General features: G+C 39.4%; 2 protein-coding genes across 7 annotated transcripts in view; one reads left to right on the forward strand and one right to left on the reverse strand.

Moving 5' to 3' along the window:
• Positions 1 to 1,657: 1,657 nt before the first annotated feature.
• On the reverse strand, positions 1,658 to 27,612 carry gabra5 (gamma-aminobutyric acid type A receptor subunit alpha5). 5 transcript variants are annotated; one of them, XM_020081154.2, is made up of 10 exons: positions 27,214 to 27,612; positions 26,030 to 26,114; positions 25,704 to 25,828; positions 23,058 to 23,125; positions 22,663 to 22,883; positions 19,430 to 19,512; positions 10,056 to 10,199; positions 7,230 to 7,382; positions 6,184 to 6,395; positions 1,658 to 4,410 (listed from the first exon to the last, which is right to left on the reverse strand). In XM_020081154.2, the coding sequence occupies exons 2-10, from the start codon at positions 26,110 to 26,112 to the stop codon at positions 4,120 to 4,122; spliced, it is 1,380 nt and encodes a 459-aa protein (XP_019936713.1). In that variant the 5' UTR covers positions 26,113 to 26,114; positions 27,214 to 27,612; the 3' UTR covers positions 1,658 to 4,119. The 5 variants fall into 5 exon arrangements, with proteins under 5 accessions (XP_019936713.1, XP_069378584.1, XP_019936714.1 ...); XM_069522483.1 differs by lacking the exon at positions 27,214 to 27,612 and adding an exon at positions 26,986 to 27,173; XM_020081155.2 differs by lacking the exon at positions 27,214 to 27,612 and adding an exon at positions 26,999 to 27,169.
• Positions 8,819 to 27,728, forward strand: part of gabrb3 (gamma-aminobutyric acid type A receptor subunit beta3) — a 48,067-nt gene continuing 29,157 nt past the window's right edge. For both annotated transcript variants that reach the window (XM_069522481.1, XM_020081150.2), the window contains exon 1: positions 8,819 to 8,952. In XM_069522481.1, the coding sequence (XP_069378582.1) occupies positions 8,858 to 8,952 (95 nt within the window). In that variant the 5' untranslated portion in view covers positions 8,819 to 8,857. The remainder of the gene's footprint in view (positions 8,953 to 27,728) is intronic.

Below are 27,728 nucleotides of genomic sequence, written 5' to 3' on the forward strand. Positions count from 1 at the left end.
AAATCAAATTACATCAGTGAACTACATGCATGGGCTTTTTTGCCTGATAAAGTAGCTGCAGTATATTTCTGAACATAAGGTACAGCCAGTTTCCTCAAGTCCCCTCTGACTAAGCAGTTTTGAAGACATTTCATATAGTTCCCATAATGAATAGAGCCTTTTATTAGATTTTCCTCCACCACATTTTTTCTTATACCATCTGCAATTCCCTGTACCTGGTAGTTTTCACCTTTTGAGTCTGTGTATGGAATGCCATTTGTGCAAAAAAAAAAAGGTTGGTCCATTTTACACTCACTAACATCTGGCTTTTGTCTTCAGTTTAAAAAATACAGTCATTTGTGGGTTATTTAATTCTGCTGTAGTCATGAGTGTTTGTCAGGTGGACATCTTGTCTTTTTCATTTGCAGTGTTTTGCATTGTTTTAGGTGATGAAGGCCTCTTGTCTCCATTAGTAACTTCTTTAACTCTTTGTCACCCCAGGCACATATTCTCTCAGTCCTTATCTCCTCGTCTCACCTGCCTCTCATATATTAAAAACACTACTACATTTAGTATAATAATTTGGCAGAGAGGACTAAGTGGGAGGTTCAATAATATATCATATAAAAACACTATTATGATAATAGTAATAACTATAAAAATAATCTAAGCACTATGATAAAAATATTATAATCTCATCATTACAACAATAATCAACTAAATAATAGTAAACAATAATTATCCTCATCTTGTTGCTACCAATGATATTCAGTATAATAGTAAATAATGCATTCTTAGTAGCATCATTACTATCATTAATAATAATCATAACCATAAAAATAATGTCAGTTAAGTCGGAATGTGCACCATGGTGGTGAGGCAAAGTGGGGTCACTGTTGGGGGTCAATCCACATTCAGGCAGGACAAACATTGGATTATTCCTTCATTTTGTTTATTTTACTTATTTTAGTTTACTTAAGTTTGTTTTGTTATTTTTGCTTTTGACTGGTCCAGCTCTGTTGTGGCTTTTAAAACAAGTGTCTATACAATGCATATAACATAGAATGTGGATCTTTTACTTTAGTCTTTTACGGCTTCAACCGCTCTTGATAAATAACAGATACTGCCACTTTTTTCTTGGCTGGATCAGTGTGTCATGTGTAAAATGTGTGTGCAAAGGTCAACAAGCAAGAGGACAGCGTGGAGTATGTCTTGATAGAGCTGTGGTGCAGGATGAGAGAGGATGTCCTCTCCATCAGTATATACTGCAGCCCATCTCTGCTTCTCAAGCTATATACTATGATTGATGTCATTTGGTGCCATCAGTGACAGCTTAATTTGGTGTAGAGTATGGACATGCTGAATGGAAAAAGCAACTTAAATGGAGCTAAATCCTTGACAAACAGCTGTGAGCCAGATGTTACTGCCACAGAGACCCCCAAGATGGATTTAACCGTCCACCAACTGCAGCATGATCTGGATGTGCATGTGTATAATCAAAGGAGAAAGCACGTGCTGACCGTTGTTCCAGCAAGCAAGATTAAGCCAGTGTTTTATCACGTCCACTGCATAAATGTATCTAAATATGAACTGTACTCTAGATCCAATGACAATTATTATGACATAATGTTTCCACATCATAAATGTCATCCTAACCACCATGATGAATAGTCGACAGACGGAGTCATTGAAAGCTTTATTTGGAATCAGGTATGCATAACAATTTAAAAAGAAACAGGCGTTAAGGTTTCAATCATGGCCCAAAACCTTACATTGGTCAGCACAGGCCTTTTACATAAAAATACACAATTTAAATAAGATGAAATACATTTTAAAAAATGAAAACTAAATAAATATGGTCAGAGAGAACTGTGCTTCCAAAGAGGAAAGGGCTCAATTGAATCAGAGTGTTACCATAAATAGAAAAAGACTATTGCCAAAAGGATCAAATCTGGATAAAAAGACATCAACAAAATGAAGGTCAAATGAGAACACATTACCATAAAAAGAAATCATTATTCATATGAGCATTATTTATTGCTTCAGATATTTGCATTTAAAGAACAGCCTCTACCTAAAATTCCCTTAAATGTAATAATCATAATACAATACCACTGGTGTGCTCCATAGAGTTGTATTGAATAGTGGCAGGCCACACAGAAGTCATAAAGTCACATGAGTAGATCATGCTCATATTTCAATTGTTCATGGAGCCACACAGACAAGAGGCTTAAGATGTAAATCTTGGAGAACTACGAGGTCAGCGAAGCTACCTCTGCCCAAGTGTATGTTGTGCATGCAGCCTTCGCTGTGACAATCATGCAAAACGCTCGACTTTATGAGTTTAAATTTGTTTCCAGCAAAGGAATACTGACCACTCTCACATCTGTGCACTAAAGCTACGGGCCGACAGCAGTTATCTTATCTCAGCATGAAGACTTGATGAAGATGGAGGAAACCATGTCTCCGAGGAAAAACCATCCTCCTAAAAACACCAGTAAATAATTACACAACTTGTTCTGACCTAAATTGAGACAATAACTGACATTTAAAAAAACTATTGTTTGTGACCTGCAGTTTTTTCTTACTTTAATACATTTCTTAGTTTGAGATGACCACTTCCTCTTTTCTTTATTATAAGCTAAGTATTGTTGTATTCATTTTCTATCAACATGAAACTATCGTTCTTCTTATTTAACTATTTTGGATATAAGCAAATTAACATATTTCCAAAATAGCTTCCTTCAATCGACTAACCTTTATTCAAGTCTTTATATTCAGCTAAACTCACCAGCTACTGACCATGGCTTCAGATTTACAGCACAGACGTGTGAGTGGTATCAACCTTCTCCTCTTACTCCTGGCAAGAACGCAAATAAGCAAATTTCTCCAAGTGTCAAACTAATCTTTTAAAAAAGTGTTCTCCATTGAGAGATTGATATCAATACTTGATCTTACACTTTGGCCTGAAACCCTAAATGTAGCAACCTTTCCATTGTTTACAATGATAAACATTTAAAATTCAACAACCTTGTCATTGGGACTGTTTGTCTCTGATAAGCCTGATAACCTGATCAGCTCAGGTCAATCTCTTAACCACATAAGTTCATTATGACAAAAAAAATGTATCCTGCTCAGAGCATCCAAATGTGTATCAAGAATATTTGCAAGTTGTCATAAAAGCGTATAGAAACAAACTTATCTATAAAAGAAAATATTTAAAAAAGCATCATAAATTCTGTCAAAATTGCTAAAGCTTAAGCTATTCTGTTCTTCTTTTTTTTTCAACATCCAGTCAATGAAGCATTAGACTAGAGTAACACTGTGTTGCTGTATATGCATAACATTGAAGCTAACCTTACTGGCTAAGTGATGCTTTTCTAAAAGCAGAGCATATATACAAATACATGTTTCTTCAACTACGACCATACGTACATACATGATTTCATAACATGGAAACATAAGCTGCCACTATATCTTTAGCTTGAAATCTGTCCCTGTGTAATTTCTACATAAGCAGAAAAATTATATTAATGGAAAACTAGCCATTCTAGATTCAGAGAAGTAGCAAAAGGTGAGCAAAAAGCATCTGTACTGTATCATGACAAGTATAATGAAAGTTTCAAACTTCAGAAAAATGAATTGCAGGAGATTTCAGTGCATTCATAATGAGTTATCACACTCTGAAGGCAACACATTTAGCATGGCTATTCAACTGCTTTTAACAAGGAGGCAAAGTTCCATGTGCCTGGGTCCAGCCTTGCATACCTGGACCTCCAGCCCATTTGTACAAAGTAAGAGTTACAAAGATAAAAGCCGGTTTTGAGTAATAACAGTAAAAATTTTGTTTTTGCATAGCATTTGGCCTTGTTTTACCATCATCTACTGTAGAATCAAGGAAAAAATAGTATGCCAAATGCTTAACTTAAAAATAAATCAGAATGTGGCAGAACCTAAATCTGTGACTGAGTTCTAAAATGAGATGAACTAAACTTTGTGAGGAAAAGTTGATAATCCTATATGTACAAACCTAAGGCAAACATGGCAACCTTTTCCTGAAGCAACAGACATGCAATGTAACCCAATGACCTAAGAAAACACAACTATGATACAAGGACTAAGTGCTTAGCATCGCAGAGCTCACACAGCCCCTTTGATCACTGGTTCTCTATTGAGGTACGTGGCCCAGTACACCAGGTTGAAAGTCCCAAACAGGACTGGGAACACTATCCTGGACATCTTGTCAATCTTGCTCACACTGTTGTAAGTCTTTTTGGGGTCTGGGGCCTTGGTTTCAGAGGGTTTGAGCTGAACAGCTGTGCTATTTGAAATGGTGGAGATAGATGTGTCCTTTGTAAGGTTGGTAGTATAATTCACACCAGCTGAGCATGTGTTGTTTGGCTTTTTAGACAGAGCCAAAGGGTCTTTTTTCTGCAGAGGAGAAAAATACAACGATTTAGCTTAAGTACACACAACTGAGAAAAACCAGTGCTGCACATTCAATGAAATTGAATTAATAACATTGGCACACACACGAAAAACACAAAGATAACAATAAGAGATGGCAAGTGAAAGGTGTTTGAAAGGCAGGATCAATGTGCTCGGGCAATAATGAACTGGCACTCTGCCACAACACTGGCACACTCAGCAGTGAATGTATTGATCCAGCAGAACTACATCTTGCCCAATTTATCTCTTACTTTACTTTTTAATTCCCCCTCCTGTCGTCGCTTCCCACCACTCTTTAACTTTAAAGGAATAACACAGAGTAGATGTGATAAGTGTGGTTCTGCTATTAAAAGAGCCTTTTGCTGTGTCATTAGTTGATTGTGTTACAATAGTGTCGGAAATAAAAGTGTTAGTTTCTAGATTGATCAGTACAGATTCTAGTAATATGTATGTTTTGTAACAGCAAATTCAGAGGATTCAAGAGTTTTATTATGTGTGATCGTGCACATGGCTGCTTGTGTGAATTTGTGTGTCGCTGACTATTGATGTGACTGAGCTGTAAATCACCAATATAATGATGTTCCTGGTTGTAGATGTAAATGTGCGACACTGGACCTTAGCCCTCGAAGAGAGTTCCCTCTCTTGTTATTGTGCCAAGGGTTTCTTCAGTTTTTTTCAAATTCAAGCTGCACTGATCAATATTGCATTTGCTTGTATGAACCCACTCAAACTTTTCACCAAACACTCAGCTTATGGGAGCTGTTTAGCTTGTTTTGGCTCATTGTTTTGTAGTTTTACAGCCTGCAACTTTAATGTTCTGTTTCTACACTCTCATCAACCTCATTTCAGCTCCACCATGCAGCTGTTTTCAATGAAGAACCTTTCCATTCCTCCAACCAACCAACCACTAAACAGTATTGCTTATCCTTTGAGAGTAGCAGGGTTGGAGAGGCGGGTACACTATAGACAGGTCCCCAGTCTATCGCAGGGCTTACATATAGAGACAAACAACCATTCAAGCTCTTCAGGCAATTAAGGGTCTTCAGGTAACTTAACCTGCATGTCTATAGATGGTGTGAGGAAGCTGTAGTACCTGGAGAAAACCCATGCAGGCACATACACACCAAAACAGACGCCACACAGCTAGGCCCTGGCCCACAGGCCTGACAGTGCCAAGCATTGCACCGTGAAAAACTCTGATAAACCCAAAAAAAGGTACTTGCCATGTTCAATAATGCAAAAGAACAAAGTGTGTTAACAACTAGTGAACAGAGTGAAGCATTTAGCAGCAACTTTACTTTATGCTCTAGTAAACCAACTGTACAATAACTGCAGTACATAGTTAGCGACTAGCTGTGGAACATGGAGCCTTTAAAATAATTGTATTTCTTCTGGAGGTGGTGGAAACAAAACTGAGCTAAAAGGAGAGTGAGTACTGAACTTACATTTATCAGATTGCCAGGAATTTTTACTCAACTTTTACTGAAGGTGTAAATAAAATTGCTAAATATTTGTTGTATTATATTAGAAACAATACAAATACAAGAGGACACTAACTCTGAAACTTGCATGTATCATATTTTTAGGACTATAACAAGTAGTGTCTTCTGACTTCCGGTGACTGCAGTCCCACTAACACATTAACAAGCAAGTACATTGTCTTTGGCATCATCTCCAAAAACCTAATACCAGCCTACGCCAACCCTGCCCACACACACTGACACACACACACACAGACACTCCTGTAGAAAATACCTTGGGTTGTTGGGCCTCCATTGCCTTTTTTCCATCCCAGGCCCAGCTCCTCTTGGTGAAGTAGTTGACTGTTGCAAATTCAATGAGGGCAGAGAAGACAAAGGCATAGCAGACAGCGATGAACCAGTCCATGGCAGTAGCATAAGCCACTTTAGGCAGCGAGTTTCGAGCACTGATGCTGAGAGTTGTCATGGTGAGCACTGTGGTCACACCTGGTGGGGAAGAAAACTGGGTCAGTTTTTCTAACTAGACTTCCAACAGATTAAATTATAGTAGAGCACATTTCACTCCATTGTAGACGGATCATAAAATGTCAGGCAATGCATGTTTTGCATCTTGATTCAATTCTACTTTCATAAAATGTTAGATATGAGATTTAAAAGATTTAATAATTCAACCAGATGCTATAATCTTTGTAAAGATATAGCTCTGGGTGCTCATTCCTCTGCATGTGAGTCTTTACTTGTGAAACCATGGGCCCTCCCAGTTTTTATATAGCAAGATAGCTCCAGGACTGATTTCATGTTAACATGACGCACAGGTGGAAATACTAACATCTCTTTTTCTGTGCTGTGACATCTTCTGGATGCACAAATACTGTAAACACACCTGTCACCTGTACTTTGACATAGTCAATATCCCTTTCACTAAAATGGAGAAGGTGGGATTTATGACCTGTACTGTAACCAGTCAACAAATGGCGATCAAGTCATCGAGTCCCAAAATAAGTTTTAAAAACACACATTTAGTGATCTGGGTGTGTCACAGAGGCTCAGACACTGACAGGAGCACTAACACGCAGATAGATGATAGACTCAACAGATCAATTTTCAACTTCATTCAGCTGTACTTGTGTGTTTTGCTGTTGTTTTCACTGAGATTCATAATCCCATAGAAGTTATAGGGAACACTTAAATGACTGACACAAAGGGAGAGAGAAGGTGTTGCAGTTGAATCATTGGTTTTAGTTGGAGATGCTCATGGTAGTGAGGTAGTGAATATAAAGTTACACATTTGAATAATGTGTCTGTGGTTTACAAACTCACCAAAGACAGTCCGTGCTGGAACAGACTCCCTGTTGAGCCAAAAGGAAACCTGGGACAAGATGACGGTCATGAAGCAAGGCATGTAGGTCTGGATTACAAAGTAACCGATCTTCCTCTTCAGGTAAAAGTGAGCCATCATCACAGTGTATTGACCTGCAGAAAACAGCAGTGTGTGTGTGCCTTTTACTTTTCTGACATAGTCATTCTAATTCTGAATTTCAACAAAAATAGCAGATAGTAAAACTGGAGGAAATAATTATATTTTAAAATCCTGTTACATCTGGAAACTGCTATGCCATAGCTGATGGAATACTGATACAGTTGTTTTACTCAGTTCTTTCACAAAGTCAGTTCCTGGACAGTTGACGTTTCTCGCCTCCTCCTACACACAAGACTTTTGAACTGTTACTGTGCTAAATCCCAAGATGAACTGATTTTTTCTCATAGCAATTGTATTGAAATCTATACATTCTATCTATAAACCACACACCTCCACCTCCACCATGCCTCCACCTGAACCAGCAAACACTGAGTTCTTACTAGAGCGGCCATGCATCATCCTGTGAACATCATCATTAAAGTGGACTAATGTATATGCTAATTAGCAGATAAACCTTTTTGACATGTTAAAGTAGGAGCGGTTCAACAGTAAATAATGTATTGAATTACTTTTGTGATTGTTCTACTATGAAATGTCAAACTGTCTGCTGAAAAAGGCCTACTGCGCTTCTACAACATTTTCTTACACTAACAAAACAATGTTTAGCAAATTACTGGATTTTGTCCTCCCCTTGTTTTGTTTACTAAATTTTTTAAAGAGGGTTCCTCTCTTTTTCAAACAATGTGGCTTGAGTTTGTTATTAAAAATCTGTGTTTTTGAGATGTGTTTTCATCTATTTCAGTCAGCGGCTGCATAGTAGCAGATCGATCTGTGATTAATGGCTCTACAAATAAACTTTACTTGACAACCTCCAGTGAGCAAAATGTTTGAATAACAGGTTGCTGGAGAAATCATCATATCCTGTTAACCAACCGAAGATTGCATTTGAAGGATTTTTTTTCTCAAAAATCCTGTCGAGCCATGGAGTCTGATAAACTATAGAAAATCCACAGATGACTGCTGCTTTCTCCTGGCAAAATCGGATTTTTCTGTCTCACTAATCCCTTGTCACAATCTGCATCCTGTATATCTCTCTCGCTCTCTCTCGGCCTCCCTCTGTCTCTGCCTCGCTCTCTTTCTATGCGTGTGAGTGTGTGTGTACGTGTGTGTGCGCTTCAGACAGTCCATCCCATTCTGTCAGGCCAGGCCACACTTGATTGGGGACATACATCCTTGCCTTGCCTGAGCTCGAGCACCAAAACAGACCTGGATAAGCGGTGATTACAAGCAGATGCACAGATGACTGAAGCGGAGGGGGGTTGAGAGGGACCGGAGGAAAAGTTTGGATGGTCTGTGCGATGCGACGACAAGCACCATGTCCTTAATGAAAAGGACACCTGTGTCGCCTTTGCTCCGAGGACTACTATCCAGCAGCCCTGCACTGTGGTGGCACGACTGGGCAAACCCCACTCTGATCTGACCGCCTGCTGGGCTTCAAAGTGGATGGAAATCTCCGAGGCGTGAAAAAATGCGGTTGTGGATTATTTTACTGCTCGGTTTTGGGAGTGCCTGTGGGGAACTGCCATTCATAGCAGAGAACAATGCGGCGATGTTGGTCAACTGGTGAGTACAGATCGAAACCATCTGTTGAGCTTTGCCGCTTTCTATTTTGATCTGAAAGCGCTGATGTGTGTAATGTAATGAAATTACAAGGTTTGCCTATCATCAATTCAATTCCTGTGTCTGTATTTTCATCCGCTTTGGCTTAACCTGTGGGGTCAAAGGTCACCCCCGCCCACTGTGAGCACTTTGAGGAGCTATTCTTGGCTTGTTAAAGAGGGTTTGTACCTCAGATTAGCAATGCTAATTAAGGTCGTGCAGGCTCTGTGTGTCTTCCCTCTTTAACTGGTCTGAACTCTGATGTGTAGGGAGAGAGTTAGCAACCTGTGTGCTAATCTGAAGTCGTTAAGCGTTTTGAGTCGGGTGTTTCACCAGCATGAGCTCAGTATTCTCCCGCTGTGTAGAAATACTTAACACTTAATGTTACATTATCCACTGTCAACGCCATCTTCCTCAGGCAGGATAAAGCATTCTATACACTATAAAAATCAGCTATATGAAAGCCTCCCATGTAATAAAGTCATTCCCAACAAGCAGCAGAAATGTATCATACTTCTTTACATAAGAGAATTAAGCAGATGCCGCTTGCCCCTCCCTCCTGCCCATGTCTCCGCCGGAGCAGCCACTCCCTGAGCTGTGACGTCACTCAGTAAAAGCACAACTGATGGGCCTGCGTACGGATTAACCCTACAGACCCAATGGCTCAGACCATGGATAAGTGATTTTTTTTTTTTGCCCACCCCCCCAGCAACTATCCTCTCTTGGCAGCCCCAGAGACAGCTGGCTATGTGTGGGAGGCATTCTGAAATCCTTGTGATTCATTCATTGTCTCTATCCTGCTTGATTTGAAAACATTTTCTTCTCACAACATCTTTGGTTGGCACAGGCCGTAATAACACAGAGCTGAAAAATGGGGTGGAAGCAGGGGCTTAAAATCCCTGCAGCTGCCTGAAGCCGCAGTTTGTGACTGGTGTTGAACAGGAGAGGATGTTTGGGACAACACAACATAAAAGCTTAGAGAAGAAAATAGCTGTGTATGACACTGAGGGATAAATCATCCGTAATCTGAGGCCTGGTCATCTACAGTCAGTCTTGCTTCACTGTACCTCGGCTGGTGTAGATGTCCTCCGTCCCCGCAGTCTGACCAATCAGATGGTACTGATTGAGCCGAGAGCCTTCCTCTGCCACCACCACTGATTTGGCTGCTCCCTGTGTCCATGTGTAGACCACCTCTGAGACTGGATAAGCATCTGACAAAACAACACAGACAGATTAACACAAATTAGAAAATCTCATATTTATCAAAAGCCTGCTGTCAAAAATGTGTTTACATTTTAATTTGAGTCTCTTAATTTAGCTTTTGATATGAGGGGATAAGGGTGGCACAGGGGTACGGTGGTTAGCACTGTTGCTCTTGATTCAAATCCCAGTTTGTTTGGGGTCTTTCAGTGTGGAGTTGACATGTTTTCCCCGTGACTGCGTAGGTTTTCTCCGGTTACTCCACCTTCCTCCTAGTCTAAAGACATGCAGACTGGGGAAAGGTGTACTGGTAAATTGTCTGTAGGTGTGAATGTGAGTGTGAATGGTTTGTCTCTGTATGCTGGCCCTGTGATTTGCAGTCCATGGTGTACCCCACCTTTCACCCAATGTCAGCTGGGATTGGCTCCTACTCCCCCGAGACACTCAAAGGATAAGTGGTCTCGATAATGGATGTATGTATGTTAAAGCGCTGCAGATTAATACATCTTCATTAATACCCATGGGACCCAACAGCTGACCTATGGCTAGACAGTGAGTTTAACAAGGAGAGAATGACAGTGAGGAAAGAGGGAAAACAAGAAAGTATAGAAAGGATAAATTAAGTAAATGCTGATTTGAAAAATGATGAGGGACGCACCAATCTCCATTTTTTCTAAAAAAACAAAAAAACAATTTATTAATAATGAAAATAATCTTCATATTGATCATGATAAACTATGATGTTTATGTTTATCATTGTGTGGACGTGATCGATGGCTCTGATGTTATGAAAGGAACACAAGGCTGTACAGTAGATATTACAAATTAACTATAAGATGTTCATATATCATTGTTTTTTGTGGCTCTGTGCATAGGAATTATATTGTTGTAATATATGAGTATGGACCTTAAATGTCAAAAATATAAACATAAAGCCCTCTGATTTAGCTATACTGCAGAATACAGTCAGAAGCTCAGGTAATAGTAAATAAAGTTGGCTTTAGAATGATTCATTCTTTCAGCAGATTCATAAAATGATGCAGCTCGTCTTGCCCGGTCTGTTTCACTTAGAGACTGATCCAGTGTAAATTGAATACCTGCATCATTATTGGGTCACATACTGAAATATGAACCATGAATAACAACTGAAATCAACTGTGCCTCACAGATAGGAGCAACATGGGTGGCAGCGGTTGGAGTAATAGCTTGTTATTTCAACTCCAGGTACTGTATATCACCTCTACAGAAAAAGGTCTGAGACCACTTCCCACAGTGTGTCAAAGTGCTCTTTAGCAATACCCTGAAGTACATGTAGCTTCTGATGTATTTTTGAAAAAATAATGAATCTTTGTAAAAACAAAAAGACACACTGACTATATGCACGCACACAAGTTTAGACAGCAGTGGCTAAAAGTAGGAAAATCCAAGTTAATGCCCTCAAGCCTCGGTGCATGTTCAGTTTATTGTGTTCATGTTCGCTGTGAGCTTTTGTTGTTGCTTCCTCTCAGGAATAGATGAGTTTGACAAAAGACATGTTATGTGAACTAAATTACGAGCGGTTACATTTAAAGTCATGTTAGTTCACAGGTGCGGGCTCCACCTCTACACTCCAGCAGATAAACACTCATAGTTTTATTTCTGCGTAAAAATAAACCTCCCACATATATTGGGCTCATTATCCATATCCACACCAAGCGTCACCTGTTGATAGATGTTAGCACTTTACACACTTATTCTAAGAAAGAAGCACTCTCTCACAATGCTAAAGAAAGTGAAAACAACTTGCATCAAATCCTCGATGGCTGTGTCTGACGTCTCTTCCTAAATACTATATGATGTCCCTGTTTTGTAGTGCTGTCTGAATGTATAGTGACATTTTTATACCTATACAGTGGACTCAGTGCATCATGCGAGCAATATATACCATCATGCATTGCGCTTGTGGAGTTGTCAGAGAAAAAATGGCGTACAAATGAGAGCATAGAGGGCAGCATGTCTCAGCCTCTTCTCTCTGGCGATTATACTTTCTTATTCTTATCAGAAAAAACTGAATGACTGTGAGGACAACTTTATTCTTTTAGAATTAATTTGGTCTTATTCTGTTCCAGCACTGTATATTGAGGTGTTTTAAACCCCTTTCCCAGTAATTACTAATTGTCCAGCAGGATAAAAACTTTTTCTTACATTTTTCCCCAAACATATTCTAAATCATTTCCACTTTGGTGATATTCTATTCTCCATCTTCTCAGATGTTGCTATCTAAAAGATGTGGTATGGCTGTGATACAACACTTGACCTTTCACCCACTTTGCTTCATTACACAGAGATTAACTTGTAGTCACTGTTAAGAGCTGGTGTTTGGATCTGATGTAATCACAATTCGCAGATGTTACTAATGGTTTGATCTTATGTGTGAAGGTTGGCACATTCTGACGGATTCTAGGTTTGCTCACAGAGTCATGAGGACATTTTTTTAGATGAGTTGCTGGTACACCGGCAGTACAAAGAGCTCCCGCTTTAATATACAGACAAATTTCAAATACACTCTGAATAAAAACATTTATTCATTCACGTTCATTCTGAAGTCCAGCAAGCGCTGCAAAATGCCAAAACCGCCCCACTTGCTCACAGTGTCGTACAGACTGCACACGCTGTACTGTTGCTGCACTAAATCTGTGTCTCACTCAGTTGTACTGCACTGCAGTGTCCAATCTAACAGTATTGCCTTAATCCAGCAACTGTGGTGTTAGAAGACTTCACAGCAATTTAGATTGACCCCAGCCAACCAGTCTGTGGATTATCGTCTCAAAGACACTCCGCATTGTCTCTAACACGTCTTTGTACGTAAGTGACTAAGATGAGCAGCTGAATTTATTTATTTTTCTTATATGCAGTTTGAGTGAGCAAATTACAATTACTGTGACATATAATTAAAATATAAATATACATCAAAATATATCACCACCAAACCCCCAAATGATTTTGTGCACAGCTGTAGCTGGAGCTCAACCTCATGCCTACATGTTGTGTATGGAAGCAAAAAAAATGCATTATGTATTAAACTAGCCATTCTTGTCTTTAAAAGTAACAACAAAGAATGAAGGTTACAAAGTTTGGTTGTGATGTTGCTGCATTCTGAAGAAGTTGTTTTTGATATCACGTTTATTTATCCACGTTATCCCTGAGAATACGATTTTTTGCAGTAGTGACGTGAGTGATGACAATCAAGGAAAGAACATTAATATTGATGAGTCATTTCAATACCTTATAGAGTTCAAACTGAATTGCCAAACAACTGTCTGTATAGTTGCCCAATATTATTTATCCTAGTCTCCAGGAATCCACTGCTTCTATCCAAGAATCAGTCCCGCAGATGAACACCCATAGTGTAATTCTTTTACAGTTTTCATACAGATTAGACACATGACCTGTAGCATGTTGATCTGTGAGCTTGAGATGTGCTGGTAGGTGGATTAGTTCCCTTTAGACTGAGACTGAGCCCTTTGTTAATGTGACACAAACACTGTGGCTCGAACTGACCCCAAAAAAACATCTTTTCATCAAATCAGCAACAGGAGCAGGTCAGGCTACTGGAAGCAGCTGCACTCAAATAACACAAATTAAAAACTTGACATGCTATGGCAGACCCTCCACAGCAAGAGGAACAACTAGAGATACAACCCTTCCATATTATTTCTTAGGTTTAGCATTCACAATAAACAACGCTGCTCCAGGTTACTAGCAATAATTTTACAGATACACCTGACGGACTAAGCTGCTCCCTGATCTACCCATTTAAACATCAAGGCTTACTGTCACACTTTCTACAGAAAAGATGCCTCACTGTTTTCATAGCCACAATTTCCTTTCCTATTTCATGTTCACTTCCTCTTATTGGATTCGTCTGTATTTCTCAGTTAGCCTGGTCATTGCCTTGGTTTTTGAAGGAGCACTGATGACAGAGGTGTATTTGTTTGGCTGTGAAGTTCTAACATCAACAGAGTTGCTTATTCATCAGGCATGAACATGAATAAGCATGTTATCTAAAATGTTGAACTATTCCTTTAATACAGTAGCTCCATTGGACGTATGTAAATTAAAGTAGATTTAAAAGCACATAAACACAAAATTAAATCAAAGTTTCACAGGAAACTACATCAGGCTGTCAATGAAAATGGGCTCATTTGTCTCTTTCATGTCAGAATGTTTAGCGGAGGAGAACAGTCTTTCAGTCTTTTTCTAGAAAAACATTGTAGCAGAACAATTAACTGGAAAAAAAAAAGAGTTGGGTCTATGGAAGAACTGACGATAACAACAATCGTTACAGTTCATCTTGAAACAAGCCTCTCGTGCCTGTTTCAGTGTTGGTATGAGCACCTGTGTAATGTTCACAGGATGAAATGAAAGATTGTGAGACTGTCCTTTAGCCAGGTCCAGTGCTGTGTTCAGAAACAGCATCACTTCTACTAGAAATGTGAAAGTGTCACACATACAGACTCACCCACACACACAATCTCTTTGATACATGCCAGATGTGTAATACACTTCATTTACTTCTATTCACTGTACTTACTAAGTACAATTAATGTATGAATGTAGAAGTTTCTGCTTTCAGAAATTAAATCATTGTAAAGCATTAAGGACACACAGTAAATCACATGAAACAATTATTAAGTCCCAGTGACGAAAAACAACACTACAAGCAAACATTTCTAACTCACATTCTGTTTGTTCTGAAGTTAAGCAGTGGGGGGGAGCATGTCTACATGAGCTATACATGAGGGAAGATGCAGTTTCATTCGGCCCAATTTTGTTGCAACTTGATAAAAGGAATTCTGATAAAGTTATCTGTCAATGTTTATTTCCACAATAGTTTATATAATTGGTATATAACAATAAGCCAAATCAGTTCAGCATTGTCGGACATGTTGCGTTTGATCTCACTGACAATGACATTACTGTGGCGAGTCTGGGCACTGAAGTTTGCAGTAGAGGCACAGCAGCTTCAGTTAACAGATTCATAAATTTGAAAACAGGCCATGCAGTCACATCTCTTAGAACTGATTCTCAATTCATATGGTTGAATTGCTAAACCTCCTATTAAGCAGGATGGTGAAGCAAGTGAAATGCAGGTTAATCCTTTTTTACAGTAACCACCAAAGTAATGTTTTAACCACACTTGCAGTGTAATCCACATCTCTATTATCTATCAGTTTGATTATTATTTTAAGTAATAATATTCCATAGTGAAACGTGTCTGTCTCAGGCCTCATATACAGCTCACATATAAGCAGCTGCATGTGTTGCTCGGTGTGAGTCCACCTCCAGTGTCTGAAAGTGTTGAACATCTGTTCTTCCCAATGTTAGCTTGTACCAACTCAAACTTTGATTTAAAATCAGGACGTCAGACTTTACATGACACCTGTGCTGTACACAGGAAATACTGCATGTTGTTCCACTGACATTCAGGGGCGGTCCCTGATTTGAAATGCCTTGTGGTTAAATGCAATAATTCTGACAGAAAATATCCTGTATCAATGAGGGTGCATAGTTAGCATGTTGATTATTAATTATAAATTAGCCTTTAGGGAAATGAAAGGTAAATTCAAATATGAAGTTTAAGCATTCAATGCTTATATTAATATACTTGTACAGTAAATTCAGCAATAAAATTTATATCCACAGTTAATGGTAAGATTTTCAGAGAAAGATGGAAGCATGATGTGGTTTAAATTGTCGAAATCTCTGATTCTTGCACTCTGTACATGTTAGTTAGAGCCAATGTGACCGTGAGCACTTTCGAATTTGCAGACAGTTTTTTCCCAGGTCCCTGAATGTTGACACATTTCGACCATTGCCTTTCCTGTTTTCTGTCCATCATGAAGAGCAAATAGACAAGAGGGCAGACAAAATCTAAATCAAAAAATAGTTTAATAAACTGAGATATAATAAAGAAGCTATTGGGCTCATTGAGTCAGATTTTTGAGAATTTTGAGCTTTTAACTAAATAAGTAAAGAAACTAACTGTGTGGTTTTTATGTAATATAGGTTCACTAACTCATCCTGCCACCCTTTTTAAAACCTTCCCAGTATTCTCAGTGGGTTTGATATTGTTCCTTTTTTATTTTGCTAAATATTTACATTGTTTATAATCAGATGAAAAGATTGATGTCACCCTCATGTCTGCACACGAAGCTACAACCAAGAGACAGTTAACGTTAGTGGGCAGCTACCGGGTCACAAAACAACTTTAAAACAACACAATCAAATAATAAACTGCCTTTATGAATGTACTGAAATGCTCCCGTCCTGTGAGGGATTTACAGACGTGATGTTACCGAATGGATCAGTCTCCCTGATTTTGACATGAAGTCCTGTGACAGGAACAGCAAAGGTATATTGAGTGGAAACCTACAATAACCAATTAGGAGGAGATGACGGAGAGGCGTCATTAACCGGATGTTGCGTACCAACAATACATTTACTTAAAACTTCTTTTTGACTTACCTTCAGATCATGTATCAAAATGTGTTAGCTATGCTGATTACATCTCTTCTGGCTTGACAGTTCTTTTCTTGTATTTTGTTTTGCTCTGAAGTCACCCCCCCCCCAAAGAAAGATCAGTTAAACCTTATATATCCCGGCTATGTAGCTATCGCTTGACCAATACTTAATAAGAGCGAAAATAGTTTTTCATGTCAGTATATTCATTTTTCTTCCTCTAAATTGAACCACAGATACAGTTGTGCTCTGTTTCCAGTGGAATAATAATCATGTAGCAGAGCACGAGCTCATGAGAGGTGATTAACCCAACGGCAAAGGGCAGGTCTACTGGAGCTCTGAAAGCCTCCAGCTCATGGGTGAGTGCTGTCCATTAGGTCAGAGGATTAGCTAGGGTTAATGGAGTCGGAGAAAACAGGATATGCTGCACCACTGTAACTTTTCCAGTTCATAACCCTACATGAGATGTTTTTACTCTCACATCAGGGTTTAAAAGTTGTCTGGTCGACAAAGTGCTTCTTATTTTTCAGTTAGCAACCAACTCACCTCCACTGCAGATGGAGAAAAGAGATAATCTTCACATTCACGTCATAGAAACACTTTTGAATGACTTTTCATACCACAGTATGTTTTGGATATGTACATGTATTATCGCTGAGGTTATTTGCATTTGTTTGTTAGTTTGTTATCAGGATTAGGTAAAAACTACAACTTTCCAGAGGGGGGCAGCATGATTTAGAGAACTCATATTCATGAGTATAAGCAATTTGGAGTAGAGCCACGTATAAATCAGGACAAGTGAATTTGAATGTGGTTTCATAAAGGGACTCTACTGAGTACCATTCTAGTTTATTCATTTATCTATTAAAAATTGGACTTCCAGTCAGTTTAGAGCATCCTTTTGTTTCATTTGATTGCAAATTCAGCAGTTTAAGTCAAGTAAATAATATTGAATGGTTGAATGTTGAGCAGTAAACTGCCCAAGATATAGAACTAAACACATTAAGGTCACAGAAATCTGAAAAATCTTATAACACAGGCCTTTGAATAGGAACTGGTTAAGTCTTTCTTGCAGCAGTGGATGTAAATGAAGCCTCGAACTTCTACAATCTTGATGACTTAAGAAACACTGAACAAAGGCAACTATGGAAAAAAAGTGTATTACTACACCATCTGATGCATGAGGATAATACTGTACTGCAGGAAGGTGTACTGTATATCAGGCTTCACATGATGAAGAGCAGCCCAGTGACCAGATTATCACTGAGCTGGTTTATAATGAACTGACAGAAGGTGAAAGAAAAGCAAACTACAAGTGCAACACACACTTCTGCTGCATTAAATGTTATTTAATTTCCATGGTCGAAAACATTTTTTGAATGTGTTTGGTTCCAACAAAAAGATTCCTTGTTTTTAAAATGGTTTATTTTTTTCAGTGATTTAATTTCAGCAACACTGAGATATTGAATAATGTACATTTGAACAACAGCCGGGGAGAAAATGTTGTTACCTTTTACTGGTTTACATATATAGTTTATAATATAAAGTGTATATATTTTGTGTTTAAGGCTTTGTGATTATCATTATAGCCCAGTTTCCATCCAAATTTAACGATTTAGATTTTTAATTTCCAACAAAACAATAAAAGAAAATAAATCTATGTCAGTATTAATTTGCTTAGTCTCTTTTCATTGCACTTTACAGCATTTTTCTTACTAACCTTAATGTTGGTATTTCTACTCTGGAAAAAGTGCATATAAACAGATGGAAATGCACTTTGTGTGTTGCCTTTCTTCCCCAGTTAATTGTGTGTGTGGTTTAGCTGTTGCACACAATTGCATAAATACACTTGTACTGAGGTTTCTCAGCTAACTGTGATCTCCGTCACTGTATGTACGGGAAACCAGGTGAAGACTTGTGCTCTCTATCAGGCAGGTTCTGTCTTTCTGAGCTCCCAGATAAGTTGATGGACAAAGAGTGCTAGGTGTCAGGTACATGGTCTCTGATTAACCCCATCCCCAGACTCGGCTCGGGCTTCCGGTGACCAAAGCGGGCGTGGGAATGGGTAAGTGTCATGACACGTGCGGTGTGCTTCCTGAGTCCAGAGAGGCCGGAGCCAACCCTCCATATGTCAGCAGCAGGGAATACCTTAAATGCTAATCTTAAGCTTACATGACAGGAGATCTTCAGATATTTTTGTACCACTGGAGCTGTGGGAGGAAACCTAACTAGCTTAGAGGGCTGGGCACAAGCCACCAGAGTGCTTGAGCTGAACATGTGCAAGGTGTGGGATTGGATTTCTAAATCTTACCTTGGTGGTAAATGGTTTGTGTGTAAGTGTGTGTGTTTCAAATATTTCCCATTAAATGTAGCTGAGGCAGTGAAGGATGCAGGGGAGCAACCCTGACATGATGATTAATGGATTAATCAGGAGCAGTGTGTCCGTGTCTACATGGCTATCTCCTGCTCTGCCACAACAATAGCTTTGCACCTGAGGGACACAGGCTGTCAGACACACTATGGTACATACGTCCCCGTGTCCCCTGCACGGATAATGACACTGCAGCTGATGCCACGTCAAACCTATGGGTGACTTCTCTCACTGATGACCTCATATGCTTTAAGACTTTGTTCTTGTGTATGTCACAGATGTGACACATTAACACTGTAAGTAACCTTTCCTGCGTTATTTAATTTGGACCCACACTGTGTGTATTTACTCAGAGACGTGTTTACTCACAGCTTCCAAATTTAAGAGGGCAAGCATGGGCGTCCATTGGGAAGTCCTCCAGCTGCATGGGGCATTCTGCTGATATCGTCAGTCTGAAAGGAGAAGTTATGCAGAAAATAAACGATCATTATCATCACCATTTTGTTTTTCAGATACATTTTGTATAAAGAGATGAAAATCAGTGTGTTGCAGATTTTCAACAGCTGACAAAAATAGAACTTTCCCAGCACAGAGCAGTGAGCAGCTGAGTCACCATAGGGAACCATGATGATGCCTATTTTGGAAAAATTACACAATTTCATCTGGAAAAAGAAGCTCGAGAATCATTTAAATATTTGAGCTTCATTTTATGCATCTTGGCTGCCACCTGTCTTAAGAAATTGAAACAAAGCTTTACTCAAAACAAAGCAGAGAATAAAAAGAGCATGAAGTGCTTAGGATGTGTAACTGCTGCCCCTCCACACAGGCAAGTGTGAACCACACAATCTTATCTAATGCTGCCCTCTGCTGGCCGCACTCATAATAGTCAGATCTACTGTCACTATGAAAGTTTCTACAAATATCTACTAATGCCAGGTGACAGTAGGAGTGTGACACTGACCACAAGTCATTTAAATGTCTCCTTCAAAAATGTATAACTAATACTAAGGGTCTACTTATACTCCACAACCTTTACTAACTTTCTGCTACTTTTGTTTGACCAAACATAAATTCTCATTCTCAGATATCCAGTTTAACAAAAAGAGAATGAGAAGCAGGGAAGTGTTAATTCAAGAGGCTGGAGAAGCGTCAGTGATCACTTCTCACTGTTTCACTGAAGCCATTAATCAATTTACAAACTAGTTATTTTCTGCAGATGCATTTATTGATTAATCAACTAATTGTTTCCTATGATAATACACCACCTTCAAAGTAACCATGTGCCATAATGAATTCTTTACATGTTGACACTTTAATTACATTTAGCTTATGATATTTAAAGTAAAATTCTGAATGCAGGGTGTTTTTTTGTGTGTATATAGTAAATATCAACAATGTGCTATTGCTGCTCTAATCTAAAGATCTGAGTATGTCTACTACCACTGGTAAAACCAAATATACAATGCATACATGAAAGTTAAATGGAGCAGGGAAGGGGGTTTCAGTATATGAAAGGCCATCTGCTGCCTCAGCTGTGAAAATATACAACACAACAACACACACTGACCTTCAAATGTAAATAGTGAGAAGAAGAATAGAAATCCTGAGGCTGGACTCAATGTGTTAAATTACCAAGCACATTATTGTTTTGTTTACTGGTTCATGCAGTGAGTTATGTCATATATTAACTCCCAGTCGTACATCAAACAACGCTTCACAGGGAAATGTCTGGTGTTGTGTATTGTATATTGGAAATCAGTCAGCACTCTGACGTTTACCTTGATTCCCTGTTGAAGAACATGTTGTATGTCTCCATTAAGCTATAATCAGTTGATTTTTGATGAACTGATTGCTTCTCACATGTAATAATTTACAGTTTTTTATCATTGTAACCTCAACACATTTAGGTTCACACATAAGGATCAATGTGGACATGGAACATCTAACTGTTCTTAGACAAATATATTCATTTTGTCAGTGGAAGTAGAGTAGAAGCGGTTGTTTCAAATTTATTTGAGAAAACAAAAAGTGTTATTATCTAAGTGCAGCACTACCACATGACATATATCCACTTAGGGACTTTACAGTAAATGGGCAGCGCTGAATGGCTTCAATTAGTCAAATATATAGGGTACTGACTTTGCTAAAATCATTAGGACCCAAAAGGACAGTGTAGACAGAAGAAAAACCTAATGGAACAAGATAGGGGAACTGCTGTACACTGGTACATGTTGTGTTTTAGATGAATAGGAAATTATTGTAATCTGCTGTGTAATACTATAAATACATTGCATGTGAGGCATGCACTGCTTTGATCAAAACTGTCTTTCCTCTCAGAGATTTTTTCATGGTACAAGAGCCAGGGCACTGCACAGTACTCACTGTGCCAACAGCCAGTGTTGGAGAGTAATGCATGCATAAAATGTTTCTCTAATAACCTTGTTCCCAGAACGCAAACGCATTAACGGGCCATCGTGCAGCCATTTCTAATGGCTCGCAGTGTTTGCAAATGTACTGTAGATTTGTAGCAATTTAAAGTCGGTGGATCAATAGTCATTTTTGACTTGCAGCCTTTTCCATTTCCTCCAACTCCCTTTGTTAATATTTGATTTAGAGGATTTATTGTCCTGATAAGATGATGACCCAGCACTGAACTGAAAGTGGATGTAAATGAGATGATTCCGTCTGTGATGTAATATTACTTTCTATAGCACGGACAGTATTTATTGCTCTCATTTAGTTTATTATATTGAGCTGAATTCCAGAGCTTTTTAATCGGAAAGTTGTGAACTTGTGACTAAAGATTGTGTTGCTTGCTGAACAGACCTCTGAAATGGCCAACATGCAATGTATGGAAAAAATAACAGCAGTTTAGTCAATCATTCAATCATTCGATCATTATTAAAGCAAATTCAATTTCAATTTATAAAAAAGACATAATATCTTCACTGCCGATACACCAGGTAGGATGAACACGTTTTCTAACCTCACTCTGCACCATAGACTCCAGCTCTGCACACAACATCCAGCACTAAAGCAATAAAAAGTGACAGTATATTGTAGAACTGTTTGAGGAGGACTCACTAATGACAAAGAAGAATTAGCTTCAGAGCATTAACACAGGACAAGAGAACAGCCCATTCCAAACAGACACTGTACTAGTACTCTAAAAAATGTAAAGTGGAGACTATGATTGAGTGGAGGAACAGTGCGAAGCCAATTGGTCATGAAGGTTTTCTGTGATGTGGGAGGAGTGAAACCCCCAGTTTCCTGTGTCAGAGTACTGGGTCGAAGCAAACATTTGAGGTTCCTCTGACTATCACCATACAGTGTGGGGACAACATGATGATGCATCAATGCACCACTGAGGCATGTAGTATCAGTGTGTGAGCCGTGTAAGTGCACTAGGGTTCTTAAAAACCATCGTTATGGAAGTATTACGTACTGGTGGAGGTAGTCATTGCTCCAGCTCTTACTGGATTACACAATACTTCTAAACAGCACCCGTCAGGTCTCATGACTCAGTTAGTCTGATTAGCAAAGACGTGTTTATCCTCCTGTCGTCCTATTCAGGATTAAAGATCAACCTGGGAACAGCTTACCTCATGGTGTAGAGGAGCGTTCCGTCGTCTTTGAGCCGCAGCAGTTTGTTGGGTGTCGTCATGTTATGGGCAATGGATTTCTTGCCGTTGAGGAAGAAGGTGTCGGGGGTCCAGATGTTACTGGCCAGGAGATTATTCAGGGGAAGTCTCTCCATCGGGCCTTTAAAACACAGTCTCTCATCTTTCCAGCTTTGGCGGAAAAACACGTCAATAGTGTATTCCTATAAAATAACACAGTTGACACATGTTCATGGAGCCTCATTTCAGGAGAAAGAGGAATCTTAAAACATCACAGTATTAGTACGTAATATATATTATGTACATATTATGTTACAACTGACTCTTTCACACACTGCAGAAAATGTGGTTTCATTTTCATAGAAGAAAGTTCTCACCATTTCAGTGTCAGACACTGGACCGAAGCTTGTGACAAAGATGTTGGTTTTGATCTCCGTCACCTTTTCTGTAAAAAATAGAGTGAGAATAGTAAGCCTTTATGGGAACTTTTTATTTTGGTTAGTGCATGCTTATACGATATTGTATACTTTATTGTCCCCGTCAGGAAATTAGTTTTGAACTCAAATGCTGTGGCTTATTCTTCCATATTTACAAAACAAGTTACATAGCAGCACCAACTGTGTCAATCACAACATTAAAATCAACGTAAAATGTTAAAATAAATAAAATATTGCACACAACCCGTAATAAAAGGACGCTTCCTGTGACATAACACAAAATTACAATGTGTCTCTGTCAGTTCTGAACTACATACAGCCGGAGACGCTGTGATAGTGTCTATCTGTATCACATCAGCAGCATCAAACCTATCGATCCTCTTGTTGGCAAATGTGTGGTCTTAAAATACATTACACCATTGAAGGGGAACGCCATATACAGCACTGATGTAATTCATGTATTGGGTTGTTGACTAGTTAAATTTTAATTTTCCCAAGAAAATATCAGTCTCTAAATGGTTGGAACTGATGACATTTCCTCAGACTCGAGATTGATTTAGAACATGATCCCTCGAGACAGTTCTCCCTGGTCCCTTCTGTGTTTAGTCTGTAGTGATCTTTGTCCTCATCTGTTCCCCACTTTCCTTGTATTTTTCCTCATATTTCTATCCCCTCGTGGCTTCTGTGTCTTTAGATTGCATCTGCCTGCCTGTCAGCCAACTGCTTCATCTATAAGCCAGTAAGTACCACAATAAACTAGAACGGTACTTAGTAGAGAATATATCTCCGCCACGACCCAACAGCCCCCTTAAAGTTAAATTGCACACTGGCAGATACCAGTTCCCTAAATGTGCCTGATTATTTTAAAGTCTCACACATTATTCACTGAGAAATCAAAATATATAAAATAAAATATAAGAAGCTTCCTATCTAAAAAAATATCTTGAATTCTGAACCAAAATTGAAGGTGTTCTTCCCTGACTCATGTTACATCCTTCATTTTGTAATTTCTGTATAATCCTGCTAACTAACTAACTAACGGACAGACAAATTAAAAAATGAAGTCGAAGGTGATGTTTTCATTGCACCTTGTGTACCGGCCTTGGTGCTTTCTGAACTCATAACAGGCCCCAGCTCAGTTAAGAAACTGACTGAGCTTGAATTTTGAGAGCTAAACTACCATTGTTGAACACAATTGTTGACTTCCAGGCTCTTCAGTAAATACTGCACAACATATACTGGAGGCTTTGCACTGTGTTACCACTGACACTGCTGACATTTCCAATTCCCTGCTGAAGCTAAATTATGTACAGTAAGATGGAGAAGTGAATAGAGTAGAATGATCCATAAAACAATTGCAGTAAATGTGGATGTAGATTATTTAACTTTGTCACTTCAGATCACATGTCCGTGCATATGTAACATAAATGTAATGTTGTTAATTCAATGTATTCAATTAAGTTTTAGCATTCTCTATTTCGAGGCTGTTATTTAGAGATATTTTAGATTGTAAAAAAATCTTCACAGTTATTTAAAAGTGAGTAGCAGAACATTTTACGAGGGCAAAACATTGAATATGCATTCTGTCCATTCAGATTGTACTTAGTACTCATTGAGATATAATAACAAAATACTTTAGGTATTGAAGGATTTCTCTCCTAATCTGATTTATGAGAACAATTCACTTTACACAATGTAATTATCATCCAGGCTTGGCATGGATATATAACTACTGCCTAGTCAAGTAGTTTCTAAAATCAAACTTCTGCATTGCATTAAAGTTATTTCAAGTCCCAATACTGTAAGAAGACTTAGATTAGACTTTGGTGACTCCTAGTGGAGTGTTCTGACATGAATCTTGATGTGTATTTTTTGAGACCAAATACATAAAGTGCTCTCATATGAATATAGAAATAAAATGCATATCGAATAAATCATAATCCCACTATAGATGTGTACTGTATTTTATATTCAGTGCCACACTCTGGATGTATCCGACTTGAATCGAGCACCCTGAATCAGTGCAGCTCAGGAAGCTCTGGACAAACATCTGCAGGAGCAGTGTGATACAGAGTGTAGGATTTTATTTTCATACAACACTGTACCACAGAGCTGTGGACCAGAGACGCTTTCTCGATGCTACTTAATGTATTGAACAGAATCAGTGAGAACTTTTCTGCTCTCACCCACACGGGCCTGTATGTGCTGAGAACAATGGAGCTGTTTTTTATTGAGAGCAGTAATGGATTTCTCAAGGTCACACCTATGTGCCTCAGCGTACACTCACAGTGCCATTAAATCATACTTAGAGGAGGTCTACACAGCTGATCATTTGTCGAGGACCTGATGAACAAGGACAGATGGCAGATGTTGCAGTGCGGAGCATTGTTCTGTAAGGACAGTAATCTTTCATGCTGAGACAACACGTCTCTCTCTCATTTAGAGCTTTCTGTATTCTCTGTGTATTAGAATAGAGAGACAAGACACTGTCACGATGCCATAATCAGTTCTCACCTAGCATATGTGTGACTGCATTAATCACCTCAGTGACAGAGGTGTGGAAGCTTCTTTATGCACTGGGCTTACCTCCCAGTCCAGGGCGGAGTCTGTTGTCATATCCATCCAGCAGTCCGTCCAGGATGCGGGTGAAGATGGTGATGTTGTCGTTTAATTCTGCCTCTTTGGGAGTTCCAGTTACATCCTGCGAGATGCTGCACATTAGAGCAAATTATCACTTAGGAGATGAGGGGAAAAAAAACTTAAAATAAGAAATAACTCATTGTCGCCTCAGAACTTCATTTTTTAAAACTGTAATTCATCATCCGAGCGAATGTGAAAAAGGTATTTCACATTTCCTCAGAGGTGAATAATTCTAAACGTGCCTTTATGAAGTGATTGAGTCAGTTCCTTACCTCAGACGGCAGGTGATGCTCGCCAGTAAGACACAGACCCACAGACGCCTCATTGTAAAGCTGTCGCACATTCCATCACCCATTCCTGAAACGACATGTCCTCACACTTAAAATTATACATTTACTGTAGCACAAGCAACACTGACTGTTTATATATATCAAATAAAGCAGATTTTACTGAATTTAACTATTTAAAAACTATACATTTCTGTCAATCATATCTTGTCCCAGCAACTACACTGTGTAAACTAAAAAATAGAGTATCTATCAATATAAGAATCAAATAGCAGACGCTGTATTTTTCATTATTGTAGCCTTAAATTTAACTAGATGTTATTGGAGGGATTCATTGGCATGTTAAATACTCAGCTGCACTCTAGGGGTAATTAAATCAAATATTTTCACTACAAAATAAAAAGAAATTGTAATCATGCAAATGCAGCAATACCTGTGCACCTAAAAGTCCCATTCACCTTTCTAAACACAACATCTGGCCTGCAGATGATTGCTGCTTGTCTGGATAAAACCTGATCATGCAAAGTTCCCCTTCTTCAGCTCAGATTCTCAAACACTGTGTCCTCTCTTTCTTTCTGTACTGGACCCCCTCCCAGTTCAGACCCTCTCCTCAACCCCACTGATCAGCCTCCTCCACAACTTGATCACTTCTGACAGGACACAGGCTGAGCTGCATGCGCTGTGTTTTCCACCACAAAAGCGTAACGCGTGTGTGAAAATGCCTCACACGCACACACGCACATCTATGACATCTATGCTCTGCAGCCGTCTGAGACCCTCCACACCAGCACCTCTGTAATCCCGCAGTCCTCCCTGCACCGCAGCTGGACTCCACACATACAGTCAATCCCTCCCGGTGTTGTTGCTGTGACTGTGCGCACCCTGCACCAGCATCCATGCACGACTCATACGCGCCCACACCCCCTAAAACACCAACCCACCCTCTCTCAGTACCTCTGCTCCTCTCATCACCAGCGGCCACGCTTCTCTCCAGCAGCAGAAGCAGCAGCAGCAGCAGCAGCAGCAGATCTCGGGTGTTATTCTCTTCACTGTAGCCTATTCTCCTCCAGTGCCCACTCGTCCCACTACATCTCCCAGTGTACAGTACTGGCCTGTGCCGCCGCTGCGCTCTGCTGCACAGGCGCGGAGCCGCAGTTGCCAAATCTTACCACACAAGACGATGCGCAGTCAAACTTCTCCCAGCTGCTCCAGCAGATACCGAAGGTCTCACACGCAGATCGCAGCTCTGTTTCAGCAGCGCGTCACATCCATCCGCGCACAGTGGCCGCGTAACACTGGAGAGCGACAAAGAAAGAGGGAGGAGGAGGAGGAGAAAAAGAAAAAAAAGATGTGGACTAGTGTCACTTTCGGGGATTAAAATGTTGCCGGATAAATAACAGATTCTTCCCAACGACACTGGTGCTGAGTGACCATCCTTTGGTTTTACGTAAAAGTACAAAAATCCAACACAGTGTTCGAAGTAAATACAAATACACTGGTGGGAATTAAAGAGGGGAGCGAGCAGTGTGGTGAGAGAAGCAGGAGGATGTGTGGTCAGAGAGAGAGAGATGCTGAGAAGAGATGGCGAGAGGGAGGAGGAGGGGTGCGATGGAGAGAGGGAGAGAGAGAGAGAGAGAGAGAAGGAACGAATAAAAGGATAAAGTTTAATGACAACCATAAACAA

The sequence above is a fragment of the Paralichthys olivaceus genome, chromosome 3 (assembly GCF_024713975.1).
Source record: "Paralichthys olivaceus isolate ysfri-2021 chromosome 3, ASM2471397v2, whole genome shotgun sequence".
Lineage (NCBI taxonomy): Eukaryota > Metazoa > Chordata > Actinopteri > Pleuronectiformes > Paralichthyidae > Paralichthys > Paralichthys olivaceus.